Raw genomic sequence first — 17,015 nt, 5'->3', positions numbered from 1 at the left:
TATGTGTGTGTGTGTGTGTGTGTGTGTGTGTATCTATATCTATCTATATATATCTATATATGTCTGTATATAATATGTATGTGTGTGTGTGTATCTATATCTATCTATCTATATCTATATATATATATATATATATATATATGTGTGTGTGTGTGTGTGTGTGTATTTATATCTAGCTAGCTATCTATCTATCTATATATATATATATATATATATATATATGTGTGTGTGTGTGTGTGTGTGTGTGTGTGTGTGTGTATCTACATCTATCTATCTATATATATATATATATATATATATATATATATATATATATATATATATATATGCCTATATATATGTATGTGTGTGTGTGTGTGTGTGTGTAGATAAAAATGTAGTAGATTTTCAGTCAGCTTTTTATGATCTGCATTCACTTATATTGTTTGTATCTTTTGGGGTAATAAACACAGGCAGAACAATCACAGTATTAACATGGAGATTATATTTTTGAAAATCTAGTAAAGATGTTTAATTTGAATTCTGCAGATGCATCACAACTTTTCTATATAAATTTTAATCTGATGTACAGTTTCAAAACTTTCATAAAATAAGCATATAAAATAAAATGTGTTGCTTGCAAAAATATTCACATTTTCTGGCAAATATAAACAGAAATATAAACACATGATAAACATAAATATTGTAAATAATTTAAAGTAATTGGTGTGCCACATAAGAATCCTTATAACAGCTCTTTATTTGTAAACTTCTGGATCTGTCAATAACCAGTGCAACAGGTTATACAACACATGAACGTTGGCTGTAACTAAATAGGGATTTCAAGAATCAGATAAACCATGTTTTATAGACCAAAACTGGCTATGAGCATGTCTACTTGCTTTTTAGACGTGCACTATAAAAATGCACTTAAATAATTTTTAAATAATTTTAATTTGTGTGAATTGTGTTGTCTGTGTCTCTTCCTGTTAGGATCAGGATTTGATATGTTCTAAAATATCAATTGTAAATATTTTATAGAGGGAACAGGTAAAAAAAATACTGATGATTTTAGACGAACAAAGAAGATATTCCGTAAAGTGACTGTGTAATGACATCACTACAAATTACAGTACATATAGATATGTATTATGTGACATCTTGAGTGACAGCTGGCACTGAATAGGAAAATAGTTTGGCAAGTATATCACTTCTCTACAATGTATTTAGTTAAACAGGAAAATGATAAACTTTAAATTTACAGAACACAGTTTGTGTCAAACCTGAAACCGTAAAACAGTGCTATACAAATGATCACAGTAGCTATCTGATCTGAACATTTTCTATACCTAATAGGCATTTTCTATAAATAGTCCTAAGAATTACTTCTTCTGAAGCTCTTTTAAATAGCAGCTTTTCAGTGCTTATACAGAACTTTCTGGAAACAGATACAGTTTTTGGGTACATTATCTCAGAAGCATTTTTCAGCAAGTATGTTGTATGGCTGCTGTTGTTTCATTCATGCCCATCCACTCATATAACACTACAGCACAAATACAGGAAGCAGTGAAGTACATTTGGGATCTAGAATAATACATATTAAGCACAACAATAATATGTACTAGTAGTAATGAATAACAAAATTACATATTTATTATAAAATCATATACAATATATATTCTGCTGTTTTTGTATCTATAACCCACTAGTATCATCATGTAAACTCCTTTTCCAAAGCCAAATCTGGCAGTGTAGTAGTCTGCAAAGAGAAATTATTCAAAATTTGCAGTCACTCTTGGTTTTGGAATATCTCCATTCTAGTTATTTATTTGATAGAAATATGCAAACATTTGGCTATAATTATTTTATTAATTTATTAACCAAATAGGTGGGTAGCTGGGACCCTTTTACAGACATGACATTGTCTTTGGACATAGGGTCAATGTGAGGGCCATTGTTGGCTGCATCAGGTATCAAGGTATGTGACCATGACTGTAGTTACTACCACAATCCTCATGGTTTAATCTCCAATACATACAAAATCTTGGGGTGGATTGCTTCTGCTGGGAAACTGTGGCTATCCTAAGCTGGCCATAAACTGCCCCCCTGTGAGTGATGGCAGCAAAAGCAGCACACTGAAAGTCTTGTTAGTGCAGAAAACACAACACTGGGAGGAGATACGTTCAGTGCTGGTGACAATGCTTGGACATGTTACTCTGCAAATTGTAGCATGCTGCAACTGTATGACATGCCATGTTAATGGATTCCATTATGTATGCAGTTCACAGTTGTCACTAGCCAACATGTGCTATGACTGAACCAACATACTACAGATAAGACTTATCAGAAGAAGAGGCTCTCAGTACAAACTGAAAACAACAGATTGTGACAGAAATGATGGCATAGAATCTATCCAAATGAGAGGGGTGATGATGTACAGGGGTGACTGAATAGAAAGAGAACATAGCTTAAGCACATCACATGTATCCAAGTGGTTGGTAGACTCAGGGTGACAGTTCTGCTATGGAGGCAGATGGACATATATTTTTTACAGACACACATATCAAACATAGAACAAGACAACATGGGATGAGGAGGAAACAGAACACAGGAGAAGTGAGGTGGAGGTGCAAACTGATTTGAACACATACCAAGCTTTGTCTTTCTTTGGACAATAGAGGACTGGGGCCACTCCACTGAGTTGAGGCACAATACCCAGTAGTACCAGCCATACTCGATCACACATACCACAGACTGTGGAATTAGATTCTTACAAATCTAAGAGCCTTCTATCCTGCAGAGTGCATAATCACACATCTTTGCAGGAGGGCCACAATTAAGCAAAAAGCATCTGAAACATATAGCACATTTTAGCCATTTATAATCAACTGATATTGGCCTTGTAATTTGGAACAGCGTTTCTATGAATTATTAAGGAACTGGGTGTAGGCCCAGAACTACAGTAAAGACTTGTGTAATTCTTCATTTGCATATCTGAAATCAGAAACTGGAAAAGCCTTCTTCCAAAGCTGTTTATGTTACAAATAAGGTCACAGGCTCATAGTAGTGCCCAGAGCTGGACCTGGTTCATCTAGCACACAGTGAACATTTCTAATGCTGCTCCTCACCCATAAACTCTACAACTAAAGATCTAAAAAAAACAAAAAGGACTTCAGCTTAGACTATAGCAAGCTGATTGGGAAATTTGTACCAATCAGCTTTCTACTTCCAATAATTCATACATGCCCTCCTCAGCTCTTCATTGAATTAATGAAGGAAGTGCACTTTGCCCCCCAACACTTTGCTAGTAGGGCAAGTGCCCCCTTTCCCCCATTCTTGTTATGCTACTGGTAGTGTCTTACTCTAAGTGTAAATTGTTTTGGAATAGAGACCCTTTATTTCTTGTTTTCAGTGCAGTTAAGCTAATCATTATATGAGATCTGCTGCACTTGTGTTGTGTAAATGGGTGATACAGTTGCTTTCCAAACATTTAAGAGTGCTGGTAATGCAGTCTGAAATGACATGCAAGCATGCATGAATGAAGTTGGTTGGTTGAAATTCTTTCTTGGAAAATGTGAATGTAGTTAAAAATTGTTTTGTAACTAATTCATACTTCAATGGAGAGGATGATTCAGAGAGACCTACATAGCACGACCATGCTACGGGAGAAATGGCACAATATATGTAGGAGTCACATGACTGTGTGATGGCATGCAAATGGATGTCAATATGCTAAAAAGGGCCATCACAGAAGCAAATGATGAACTTAGGCATGCCAGACTGATACAGAAATATATAAAAGTAGAAAAAAAGTCTGAATACCCAATCTTCCCAGAGTAAAGGAATATCACTCAAGTTATGATGCTAGGAGCATTAGTATTAGCAGAGCAACATGTTAGTGGCTGCCTAAGAGCCAATTCCCATTATGTTGAGCATTGTTGACCTTCATGCTGCACAATGGTCTGTAAGAGTATAATATACTGATCCTTCGCAAGCCAGCCACAGTCAATGATTACTGTATAAATCGAGAGACCATATGGAAGTTAGTAAGCATATATCAGCCTCACATAGAAGCAAGAAGGAACTGTATGCGTAACATTAAGCATTTTGCTATGGGGACATTCCGGCATCTGAGGACACATCAGGAGTTTCACAGTTGCCAACTTTGAGCAGCAGTGGCTGTTTGTGATGTTGCAGTATTTGCAGGGGCATATACTGTTTCTAAAGGGAACATAGGATATGACTACCAAAATATGGCTTTTCTACAACATAGCCCATTTGCCTAATGTCCTGGGGACCACTGACTGCAACCAAATCACTATCAAGGCCTCACCTGCTTCTTAGGGTTTCAAGTATATCAACCACTAGGACTTCCTCTGTCAGCAGCCAGGTGGTGTGTGTATTTCCCTCTGTACTATATACAGTGTGTGTGTGTGTGTGTGTGTGTGTGTGTGTGTGTGTGTGTGTGTGTGTGCAGTGCATATAATTCCCATACCAAGCATGAAAGCAATCTATTTCACTGGTTTATAAAGGGTGACTTTTCAAAGGGTTAGCTAGTTGGGAGCTGCATACATTGCAAGCCACAGACCCCTGGATTAAATGACTCCAAGGGCTTAGCAGGCCACCCATAATGGTGTCCATTGTCATGGGTTGCAAGTAATGCAGGATATGCCTTGGAACTGTGGTTGATGAACCACATCTAAAGCCCACACACCTTGGTGGAGAATGCCTCTAAGACAAGGCTGCATTGTTGAAGAGACAACATAACTAAACATGTTTGGAGTTAGAAAAGCTCACTTCCACTGCTGAGGAACAGTGTGCAGCACACAGCAGTAAGATATTTGTGATCAGTACCATGCTACACAATATGGTGTTATATGACAGCAGTTATGATGTGGGAACATCACAGCACTACTTGACAGTGATATGGCAGCACACTGCTGCATGTCAGTTATGTGAATAGCATAGAGGCTATTGCTGCTGCAGCCAGATGTACCTGGAGAAGGGGCAGGTATATGCCTGTGGAGTCAGGCTTCATAACACCCCTGGGTGGGCGCTAATTACACATTAGCACATACACTGTTGGGCATTATTACTTGCTTATTATGAGCGCATGATGGCCAGTCCATGGAAAATTGTCTTACATGAAACCGGGCCGTGGTGCAAAAAAGGTTTGGAGACCACTTCCCTACAGGCACTCGGTTAACCTTCTCATATTTCTATGTCACCACTTGCCCTAAACAGGCTTAGAAGGAACTCTTCCACCTCTGTAAGATGTATCTGTTGGTGGGCCACCTCCTGTACTGTATATTTCCCTGGCAAAATCCTGTCTCTTAGTCTTAGCATGCAGTATCTTATCAATGAAACTGCAACACATCTGAACTACTGTCCTATTATGGTCACCCCCAACACTGACCTCCTGCACCACTCACTGCCACACCTGATCCTAAAAAGATTTCTCATTTACCATCTTCAAGAATATGCTTGCCATATGTGTAGGGCCAGCAGCAGCACCCTAGTCTCTGGTGGTGAACTTTTCTAGCCTGACATCCTCATGGTCCCATCTGAAGACACTGGAGTATTAGTGTAAGTTTATGTATGACTGTAATTACCACACACCAGTGTCTCTGCACTGTCACCCTGCCTTCATTTGGGAGATACATACCTATCTGCTACTTCTTCTGTCAGCAAGTGTACCTTGTAACAGGTTGACAGAAGCAATGGGCCTAGAATCAATACCAACTGTTGTGCATCACTGTGATTATAGCAGGCAGGTGATGTATGTACAGAGGTGATCATATCCTCCATAGGATGTTGTGCAGTATGTATGCAGATGTTATGGTGATACCCCTTCGAATGGCAGCACAGTTCCAGTCATGCATTTGTGAGCTTGTCCTTGTTGGGATCTGCTCTCTTATAGAAGGGCAATAATCTTACATGCTCCTTTACTGTGTTCATTGACAACATAAGCCTTCCACCTTCCACTACAGCATGGCAGCACTCTTGTATGTCTTTTTGCTGTGTTCCCTGCCAGGGGGAGCACCCTTCCAAAAGCAGTACACTGACCTGATGTGCTCCTGTGCTACGTTACACCACACAATCCACTGCTCAGTGTCTGTTCCTTTTTGGTGGCATGCTCCCTTCTGCAGTCTTGAGGCCCAAAATCTAGTCTTGTCTGCTGTCAATATGTCTATATGGCTGAAGCACTATTATCCTCAGTTTTACCTTTCCTCACTTGCTTGTTTTTTCAATACTAATAATGGGAGTAACAATATTTTGAGGGGGTGTTATAACAACATTAGTGTAGCCCTTCAGACAGCAGGTCACTTGCTTACTGCATGACCTGACAGGAAATGTATGACTTTCTTTAAGAAGGAAAGAAAAATATTTCCACAAGAAAAACTGTCAGAAGCTTCAAATAAAAATGTGTTATCATTAATACAACAGATTCATGAAAAACATTACATAGACCAAGAAACCTTGAGCCGTTTGGAAAAAGAAGTGAATGAGGAAGTGTGAAAATATAAAGAACAAAATCTGGAGACTTTTGAAAAGCATAAAAAAGAAATATGCACATGGGAAAGAAAGAACGATTTGATATGGTGCGATATTTATGCAAAGGGGAAAGCCAAATTAACCAACACAAAAAAGGCAATCCCAAAGATATTCAAAGAGAAATACAGGCAAAGGCATCCAGATACAGAAAGTTTCACAATAAAAATATAAGATCACAAAGAGGGAACGTAGAACAGAAGATTAGTAAAGCAGAAGTTCAAAACTAGAAGTCGAAGTTATGGAATATTTATTAAGTGAAGGATTTAATACAGCAAGTCTAACACAGGTTAAATCACAGCACGATGGAACAACGAATCCCCAAAATAAGGAGAACCAAGAGGAGCAAGAGACGTCTGAAGAAGAGCTATGGACATAGGAAAGAAAAAGAGGTTTAATATGGTGCAATATCTATGCAAAGGAGTAAGCAAAGCCAAGTAATGCAAAAAAAGCAGTACCAACGATATTTGAAGAGAAATACAGGCAAAGGCATCCATTCATGCAAAATTTTACAATACAAAAAATAAGAAAACAAAGAGGAAAAGAAGATCTGTAATGGAGAAGTTAAAGAAGTAGAAACTGAGGTCATGGATTACGTGCGAGGTGAAGGATTTAATGTAAAAAATTGAACTCAGATAACACCACAGCGGGATACAGTAATGGATTCCCAAATTAAGGAGAAACTAGTGGAGTAGGAAACATCAGATCAGTTACCATATGAAGATACTTTGGAGCCTTCCATAGGAAACCAGAACAAACATTCAGTTGGAGTTGCACATCACAGGAAGAAAAAGGAATCTGTGGCAGTTCTGATGCAGTCAATGTTGTGGAGCGATAGGCCAGTGATACGAAAGAGCAACGGATGACACAGGATGAAACTGAAGAGAATGTGGTACAGCAAGAGTCTAAGAAACTTTCTGTAGGAAATGGAGACAAAGAATCTGCCCTCAGTTGAGAAGAAAATGATCTAAGAGAAGAGTTGCTTGATTTAATTGAGATAGACAGACATATTAAGATCAATAAAAGAAATAGACTACAGAAAGTCAATAAAACCCCAAAAGTTAGAAGCTTGACAAAACAAATTAACACAGCAATTAGGACTATCCATAGAGATTCATGCGATATAATCAACGCAAATAGGATATATTAGTGTGCAGCTAAATTAATAACAGATAAAATCTTATCACAGAAACACAGGGTAGTAAGGAAAAGAAAGCGGAGAAATCAAATGCTATCATGGAATCGAATAGAGAAATTTATAAAGCAATTAAGACAAGAAGTGTCACTGTTACAAGAGTATAGAAGAGGGAACAGATCAACAAAAATATGCAGAAAGAGAGATGATGTGATAAAAGCAATGCACAGTATCAGGACAGATCAGGATCTATCGTGCACTATTACAAATAATAAACTAAAAATATCAGCACAGGAAGAAAATCTAGAAGATACGCAGATAAATATAAAGAAAAGTAGAAAATAAGCAATTTATTGATGACCCAAAAAAGTTTTATATATAAGTGCAAAATAAGACAAAAGGAACTGAAACACCAAGTAAAGAAGAAATAGATGCATTTTGGAGAAATATCTATGAAGATCCTGTAGAACATAACAAAGATGCTAAATGGACAGAAGAAGTAAAATAAAGAATAAGAAGTTGAAAAATACAGGATATAAAACGGGATGAAGTAACAGCCAGAGCGACTGAAATAAAGTTAAGAAAAGCTCCTAATTGGAAGACCCCAGTCCTGGATGCAGTACCTATCTTTAGCTAATAGTATTAACATCGTTACATGAAGGTTCAATGAAAGGAAATAGCATGAAACACAAGACTAAACTGTGATAAAATGGTAGAAATTGTGAAACATAGTGAAGCAAACAATAAAAAATGATGCAAACTATGTCAAACATTTCAGGGATAAGATGCCAAGCTATCCAAGTACTACTTGTCAAAGTCTACACCAGATCTGTAGTGTTGGATTTTAGAAAAAAAAGTGTTAATATGGGTCCATAATATTAGTGATATCAGAATTTTATATGCACATGGAATGTGGATTTCTTGGTAGGGACATGATTCACATTTATTTGGCAGAACTGCTTTTGGGGCGTATTATTATGGACTTCATAAACAAGGACATAGGCAATCTCCAAGCACTTGACCCCACCCAGATTTTGTCTGTTGAACCTGGTTGACTTTTTTGAGACTGTCACCAAGGCCCTAGATGAGGGAAAGTCAGTACATACAGCCTACCTTGACTTGGCCAAAGCCTTTGACGGAATCCCCCACTCAGGCATCATCGAAAAGCTAACACAACTTGGCGTAAATGCCTATCTCATCAGGTGTGTGCAATCTGGCTCACTGATAGGACCCACAAGGTCAGAATAGGTGCCGCCATCTCTAACAGCAGACCTGTCACTAGTGGTGTTCTCCAGGGATCTGTCCTGGGACCCCCTATTGTTTGGCATCTACTTTTCAGAGTTCCAGGCAAAGACAAAAGGCCTGTGGCTGTCCAAGTTTGTGGATGACTAAGTTGGATGCTGTCATTGACTACCCAAATGATGTTAACATACTACAAGAGGGTCTCACAGCAACAAATGGCTGGTGCCAAAGTCATGGCTTTAAGTTAAATGCAAACAAATGCATTATCATACCATTCGGCAAAAACACTGCCCCTACGGATTACCACATCAACGGCAACCCCCTAAGCACACAACCTGTGGTGAGAGACCTGGGTATACAGGTTGGCAACAATCTCACATTCGACCATCATGTAGCAGTAGTGGTCAGAAAAGCCTTTTAGTTGGTTCATCTCATAAATAAAGGGATTGCATACAGAAAAAAGGTGGTTATTACCTCTCTGTACTCCTCTCTCATTAGGTCAATAATTGAGTACAATGCCCCGTTTGGTATGTACCTCTCCAAACACCTGCACCAGCTAGAAAGACCATGTGGACAGGCTCAAATCACTATCACTCTACTCGGAATTGTACAGACTGCTTAGAGGTGATCTGTGTCTCTCCTACAAGGCAATCTTGGATCCTGCCCTACGAGAGATGCTCCATATCCATAAGTCTCACTCCTTGCACATTACCTGCTCAAAAGGCCTAAATCTAATATGTGACTTTAACAAAACCTGCTGGAGAGACAGATTTGTCTCCCAGAGGCTGCTCAGTCTCTGGAATAGACTCCCCATACACATCAGACAGAGTACGTTGCAGACCTTCTTCAAGCATATCCTTGATTCATGTATGGAAACCACCAATTTAAAGGAGGAGTTCCACCTGTGTCCCTGACTGATAGGAGCAACAGGTACTAACTGAGGTTTCTTTTTGGGGATAAACTCTTGGCTAGGCATCTAAGGCCCATGGCCAATAGCCTAGTAACTTCCTATGATCTTATGAACAACAATCTAAATGTAAGACAAGACAGAAAAATAATGACAATCTGCTTCTTTCATAATTCATTTTTGAGGTAAGCACCCTAAATAATTATTTGCCTTTTGATAATCATACTGTATTGTTCCTGTATACGTGAAACATAAAATACAATAATTTGATGCACATTAAACAAAATAAACTGTTGTTTGGAAGAAATTTTTAACCTTTTAGAAAAATACTAAGTGTATTTCCTATGCATTCTAATTTCTTGTTATGGACATTGTATATAGTTTATTTTGTTATATTGCTGTTATTACATTGTTAAATTATTGTTTTATAAAATTAATAAAAACTTTTTTAGAAACAAACTTTTGTAGATTTAGTTTTAAATTGTTATGTTTTCTTAACTGTTTTCTTTGGCATGGTAAGATGTTTTCATCATTTTATGGTCACCACATTCATTACTGATACAACTACTTTTACATCACATAGTATGCAGACAACATGTAGCAGCAGCATTCAGACTCAGCCTATGGCAAGACCAAAAACTAAATACATGGTACAGATCCTGCAAATATTCTTTAAACGGTACATTTTTACCCAGTAATATACAATACAATACACTTTTTCGGGCAATGAGGCAGCCAACAACTTACAGAACACCATTTTCAAGTATAATTCTCCATGCCTGTGCCATGCTACTACTATAGACTACAGGGTGGTAAAACAATGCTCTATAGCTTAAGGAGGAAGCAAGACAAGTTTAATTTCAATAAAGAATAGAAATTCTTAGTATTGTTATAATCTGTGACCGTTTAGGACCCTACAGGACTAAAAAACACTTTAGAAACAGGTGCAGAGACCCTGAGCTTATAAAACAGTCTCTATAAAATTATATAACTGAGTAATAAATAAATACATACATACATAATGTAATAGAACTGTAGAGTAAGACCACTAAATAGATATTTGCTTAATCTGAAATGTTATCAGTCATCCCATTTTACTTTTCAGCTTTTAGTTAGGGACTTTATTCTGGATATCTGCAGGGCTAATGCTATGAACCACCTGATTTGGCAGATTAACCCTGGCTGAGGACTGGTGGCATTATTTACAACTGGCGAGTTGCAATATTATGACACAGTGATGACCAACTTCTCAGGAGTGTATTTCTGCAGAAGAGGACAATTGGCCAATGACATTCAATATCTCCAACTTCCTAAACTCATACATCCTTGCTCGATATCTTTGTTGCACTAACCACTAACCTTGCTCTCCTGTAGGAAAGAATGGGTATTATTAGACAAACAACTCCACATCTAGCCAGTACACCCTCTCAGCTTTCCTATGATGTAGGAAAACTTTAGAGCTAGAATTATTGACATCACAAAATAAACTCCATCTAAGGTTTGGCACTGCCCAATATAAGTGCTATAGATAATGTTGTTTCTTTCACTGCCTTGCGTTTCTGGGGAGAATCTGAAGAAATCTCTGTCTCACTGTAGCATATAACTTCATTCCCAGGAAGAATCTCCTCTCTTTATTATACACAATGATGTTCAGTGAGAGAAAAACACCACTACTGAACTTTATCATATATATACATAGAGAGAGAGAGAGAGAGAGAGAGAGACAGGCAAACTTTTCTATGACCTTTGAATGTTAGTGAGTAAATTTTCTGTTTGATAACACTAAAAATGTATAACTCCTATTTTTCAGATGATTTCTCCATTAGACTGTACATTTTTAATGTATTATACCAATGTGAACACTTTTCTCAACAGAGTCAGACAGTCTAAGAATTAAGAATGCTAATACACTGTCTATGTATAATAATACTATTCAGTTCATAAGAAGTGTGGGAATTCTGCATATCACACTACCCTTATGTAGAATAAATAAATTACCGACCATGCAGAGCAACAGGTCTAATGTTGGCAGATATCTGTTTCCAGTTACTTTGCCTCTTATATAACTTAGTCAAGCAATATATTTCTATATACATACATACATACATATAAACGTATAAAATAAATGACAGCTTCATTATATAAACCTCATTTGAGACTTCTGTAAACAACATAATCCCTTCAAGTTTTCTTAAGATTATTTTTAAATATACTGTCACCTCAAGCTGTATCCTTTCATTAATATAACATGAATAACAAAATAAAATAAAAGTAACATTTCTTAAATGCATATTTAAAAAATGGTCAAATGAATATATATATATATCTATATATATATATATATATATATATATATATATATATATATATATATATATAAAACTAATACAGAATGATGTTAGACTTTAGAACCCCTTACAGATTTATCAGTGGTCTTCAACTGAAAAGTAAATAATACTTTTATATAGTAGAAGGGCAAGAATGAACAGTTTTCTTAACACACCACAGTATTTAGTCAGGATACTTACAAATATCCAAAAATGCTTTGTTGGTCATACATCTGCTAAAACATTGAAAACTTATGTGTGTGTATCAAGTATGCATTTAAAAAAGTTATCACCATTTCTTAGAGCACTTGTCCCATGCAAAAAGGTATTAGAAAATATGAGTTCTGTCCCATCATGCATGTGTACGTATCTGCTCAGTGCTCCAAAACATTTTGTTTTGCCTTCATAGCTGTGTCTTATCTTTTGGTTCAAGACAGATTGGATCCAGCTTGGCACAGAAGCTACTTTTCCTACTGCTGGATTCATTGGATACATGAGCCAAAGGATCTGGACGTATTAAATAACTGAAAAACAATGAATATAATAATGGTGGATCAGCAAAACTGTTAAAAAATGAAGTTATTTTTGTAGCCAACATGGTATGTAACACATAGAAAAGGTAACAGGATTTGAATGCAATATACCTTAGAAAAGTAAATCATATATGGAAAAGCTGTCATTAATAATAAACATATGCTTCGGGAGTATAGAAATTATAGATTTATTGGGGAAAAAAAACAAGATATGCAAATGATACAGCATTCGAATTAGTAACATATTGTAGGTTTCCCAGGAATACCAATATATCCTTTCTCTGCTACTCTGTGTATCCTTTCATATCTGTAAACAACTTGAAAGTATGCATGTCAAAAGCTATCCTGATGGTCATGTTTTATGACTGCATCCAGTCTATAAACAGGTAATCTAAAAGACTTTTAGTTTTGTGTGTGTGTGTGTGTGTGTGTGTGTGTGTGTGTGTGTGTATATATATATATATATATATATATATATATATATATATATATATATATATATATATATATATAGATATCACTTAGTATGGGTTTCAGACTATTTGTGAAAGCTGTCAAAGGAAAGGGTAAAAGTGCATGCAGCAGTGGCAGAAAATGCATGTTGTCAAAAGCAGATGTTGAATGAAGTATAAGTGAATTTGCTTGGCTAAAGCAAGTGTGCATTTGGGTTATTAATGCCGAAATGTTTGGCTGTATCAAAGTCTCAGCATTACTAGTTAGAGAGTGATGTGTGTGTGTGTGTGTGTGTGTGTGTGTGCGCGCACTAGTATTTGCTGGTTAAGGTTACAGTAAGGGTTAGGTAAGTGGATAGAGTGAGTGCTATACATATGTTGCATGTGATGTAGGTCTTGTGCATTGGTAGTGCTATAGAAAAGATTTTTCTAAGGTAGGGTGCAGGGTTAAACTTAGTGTAGGGGGTGGGTGGAGTTACAGTTACCATGAATTTGTAAGGTGCAGCAATGGGGGTTTAGTGTTAGTGTTGTCTGATCAGAAAATGAAGATGGTTTGCTTCATATTTTGATCAGCTGTTCTTGAATTCTTGGTAGGGTGAGTTTTGATCACCACTATTTGATTACTTTGTATTAGAACATTAGTGTGTTTAACTATTTGTCATTTAGTCATTTATCCTTTTGTTTTTTGTAAAAATAATAAAATGGGAAGATAGTACAGTTTTCAGTTTTCACAAACACAGTGTTATAAACTGCAATAATATACACAGCTGTAGCTGGTTCTTCTACTAGCACCTGAGCAAAAATAAATAAATACATAAAAGGTCCACTCCTTAATCCTTAAGTTGGTGTTCCAAGCTAAATAAATGCCCCCTCAGCTCTTCAATCAATGACCAAAATAACTTTAAAATGTAGAAAGATGGCTTGCTACAGCTCACCACGCAAGAAGCACTGTGCAAAGCATGCTCTCTAACACCTTGCACCTGGGATGGCTACCCTATTTGCCCCCCTTGCTATGCTTCTGCTAATTCATTTGTATTACTGCATAAATATATTGGATTCTACTTACATTTTCAGATGTTTTTGTTGCATCACTTTGTAATTAAAATAATTTAATTAAAGTGGTTATAAAAAATATAGTTTCTACTTCTTTATGCAGTCATTTCGATACTATGCTAATATTTGGTCTTGTTAGTTTAGCATGATTAAGGTTACTTACACTATATCATTGAGTTCCAGTCGAGTATCTGGAGGTGGGTTTATTAGCACATACGATAATGTGTTTTGATGGTCATTCATTTCATCTGGAGGCAAAATAAAAAGAGTTAAAATTTGTTCCGAATTAAACACTTTTCCATTGTCATTCATCTAATAAATTATAGCAGAGATTAAATAAACGTAAGGAAATTCACTAGAAAAACAATAAAAAGTGACTGGCTTCTGCTTCTGATTACAGAAAGATTCACTCCTTTATTTACAATATGTCTGACAGGCTGCATTCAAAATATTGTAGCCAGTATAGCTCTGATAGTGTACAGTTTTGGTATTGATTGTTTAGCAGATATTCAGGTATTCTATCAGCAAACAACTGCTTACCTGAGGCATGAAGTCCAAATTTCCACTAATGCCCTTTTATGTTGTTTATATGATAAGTGAATTATATTTACAAGGCAGTGTGCAATAATTTCTGCAATTCAGAGCATGTGATTTAAAGCCCTTCTCAATACATGTGAACATGTTATGTTTTCTCTAGGAAGGGGACTGATTGATTCTGTCAGCATAACTGGTGGTAATAATACGTTTTGTCTGCAGTGAGGCAGAAGACTTTTTTTTAAGTAAGACTATTGTTTATATTATAGATATGTTTCAAAATGCACACTGGAATGCACTGTGCTTTGAAATAGATAGGCAGTGCACTGCAAATTAAAACGTATACTTAACTAATGTAAAGTTTCTACTCATTTTATTAAATGTTCAAATGAAACTGGACATTAAGCCATGTTATATATTATAGTAGCAAAGGCACTGGGTTGCAAATGTGGAGACTTGGGAATATAGACCATCAACTCTTAACTCCTTGTAAGGGTCCCTAAAAATATTGCAATAGTGTAATTTCCTTCTGCTTTTATGTTATCAATTATAAAAGTACTTTTGTTCTTAGTTCACTTGTCTGATTACCAGTAGTTTAAATTACTTTAATTAATTCACTAATTAAAATGAAATAATCTTCAAAATAACTGCAGTTATTCTTAATTGTTTCCCCTCTGTCTTTACCAAACATCAGAACTCTTCTCAATTGTTACCACACATTTTTTCTTTGTAAGTGGGATAGACTGTAATTAATGGAAAGCCATCATCTAGGCATCTACAGGAGGGTTTTCCTTAATCCTATAATTTCCTCCTGTGTATGGCCATAGTTAATGAAGGGGGTGGGCTGGAAATAAGCTTTTGTGAGGGAATTGACACTCATTTCTGTGAAAACTTTCTGCAAGTAATGATAATTATAGCATTATGTGCATGTTTTCTTTAGAAGTTGCTAAAAGTATTCTTAATTTTGATCCATAAAAAATGTAACATTCCCATCAGTGAAAAGTTTTATTGGAGAAAGGGCTAATGCAGATATCACTGAAAATTATTTATACTACCTAGATATAAATTCTAGATATGAAGGAACTATTTAGTTTTACTTAACTTGACTAAGGATAAGATTTAGCTTACTTTGTCAGGCTCATAATTTGCTACATTTTTAACTAGAACAGATACAGGAAACTAAAATCTATCTGCCTACTTTTAATACTGGTCCTTTCCTGTTAAAACAATTGCAACAAAAGACTTCACCGAGAATGCATAGGTTCAGACAATACATTTTATTTTAAGTGTTCTAATTTGAGTATACTAAATTGAAATATAACCAGATGAGTATGCTGATTGCATAACTGCCTAATTCACTTTTAAGAGACAGCAGTTTTAAAAGTAATGGGGTAATAAAATGGAAGCCATCTAAACACAAATAAAGGAAAATGCACCTGGATCACTACAATAAAAAAGCGAAAACCAAGGAAAATACAAGAGGATCACTACAATCATAAAAGTGCAAGCTTGTTTTTGCATTTGTAATTATCTGACTAAAATACATTTTTAAGTGCAGCTCATTTATATTTTCTAACTTCCAATAATGTCTCAGACTAAGCATTCATGATTTGATTAAATTACATTTTTAAATATATATTTATGTTATTCAGTAACATTTCAGCAACAGTATATACTAAGTTTATGATAATGGCAGGAGAAGCATTTTAAATCATGATAATGATGGGCCTCCCAATTTATTTCCATCTGCTTTCTACTCAGAACCATAAACGGACAAAGTCACCACCCCTGGCAAAGGCATGCAATCTCTGTAATATGTTAATACTTTAAAAAAAAACAACGATCACACCAATTCTTTTATACATGTGCTTGGCTAGTGCATTCTCACCAACTTTCTTTTGGAAAACAGTGACATGTTTATTTGTGTGGTCAGAAAAAGGTCTCCAAGTTTGTTTTTTTTTTCAAATAAAATACTTTGCATATGTAGCTGTCCACATATACCACATATTCTATTCAATATCTAACAAAACATTTAAAGAAATATACAAGAGTAAATAGATGCACAAAGGATGTACTCTGTGTTAAGTATTTACACATTTTGCATCTTTGGTATACATACAGCTCATTGCTTGTACACCCTTTGCTTTTTTCTTTGAATTGAATGATTTTTAATTATTTTGTTTCATAAGTAAACTTTAGTGCAACACCTAAGAAGAAAAGTACTCATTATGATAACTGAACTTAAAACTAAATGGAATTCTACTTTCTGACTTTCAGAAAGACTTAAATAGATGCACAAGA

General features: G+C 35.9%; 1 protein-coding gene across 1 annotated transcript in view; it reads right to left on the bottom strand.

Annotated features, from left to right (window-relative positions):
- Window positions 1-12,230: 12,230 nt before the first annotated feature.
- Window positions 12,231-17,015, bottom strand: part of LOC122790589 (potassium channel subfamily T member 1) — a 1,237,971-nt gene continuing 1,233,186 nt past the window's right edge. Inside the window, exons 29-30 of the mRNA XM_044058115.1 lie at window positions 14,344-14,428; window positions 12,231-12,666 (exon numbers count right to left, since the gene is read on the bottom strand). Coding sequence (XP_043914050.1) covers window positions 12,546-12,666; window positions 14,344-14,428 — 206 coding nt within the window. The 3' untranslated portion in view covers window positions 12,231-12,545. The remainder of the gene's footprint in view (window positions 12,667-14,343; window positions 14,429-17,015) is intronic.

Source organism: Protopterus annectens, chromosome 16.part0 (assembly GCF_019279795.1).
Source record: "Protopterus annectens isolate FY-2018-M chromosome 16.part0, PAN1.0, whole genome shotgun sequence".
In the NCBI taxonomy this organism is placed as follows: Eukaryota; Metazoa; Chordata; order Ceratodontiformes; family Protopteridae; genus Protopterus; species Protopterus annectens.
The sequence above is the reverse complement of the archived record's forward strand: the minus strand, read 5'-3'. Positions and strand labels throughout refer to the sequence as shown.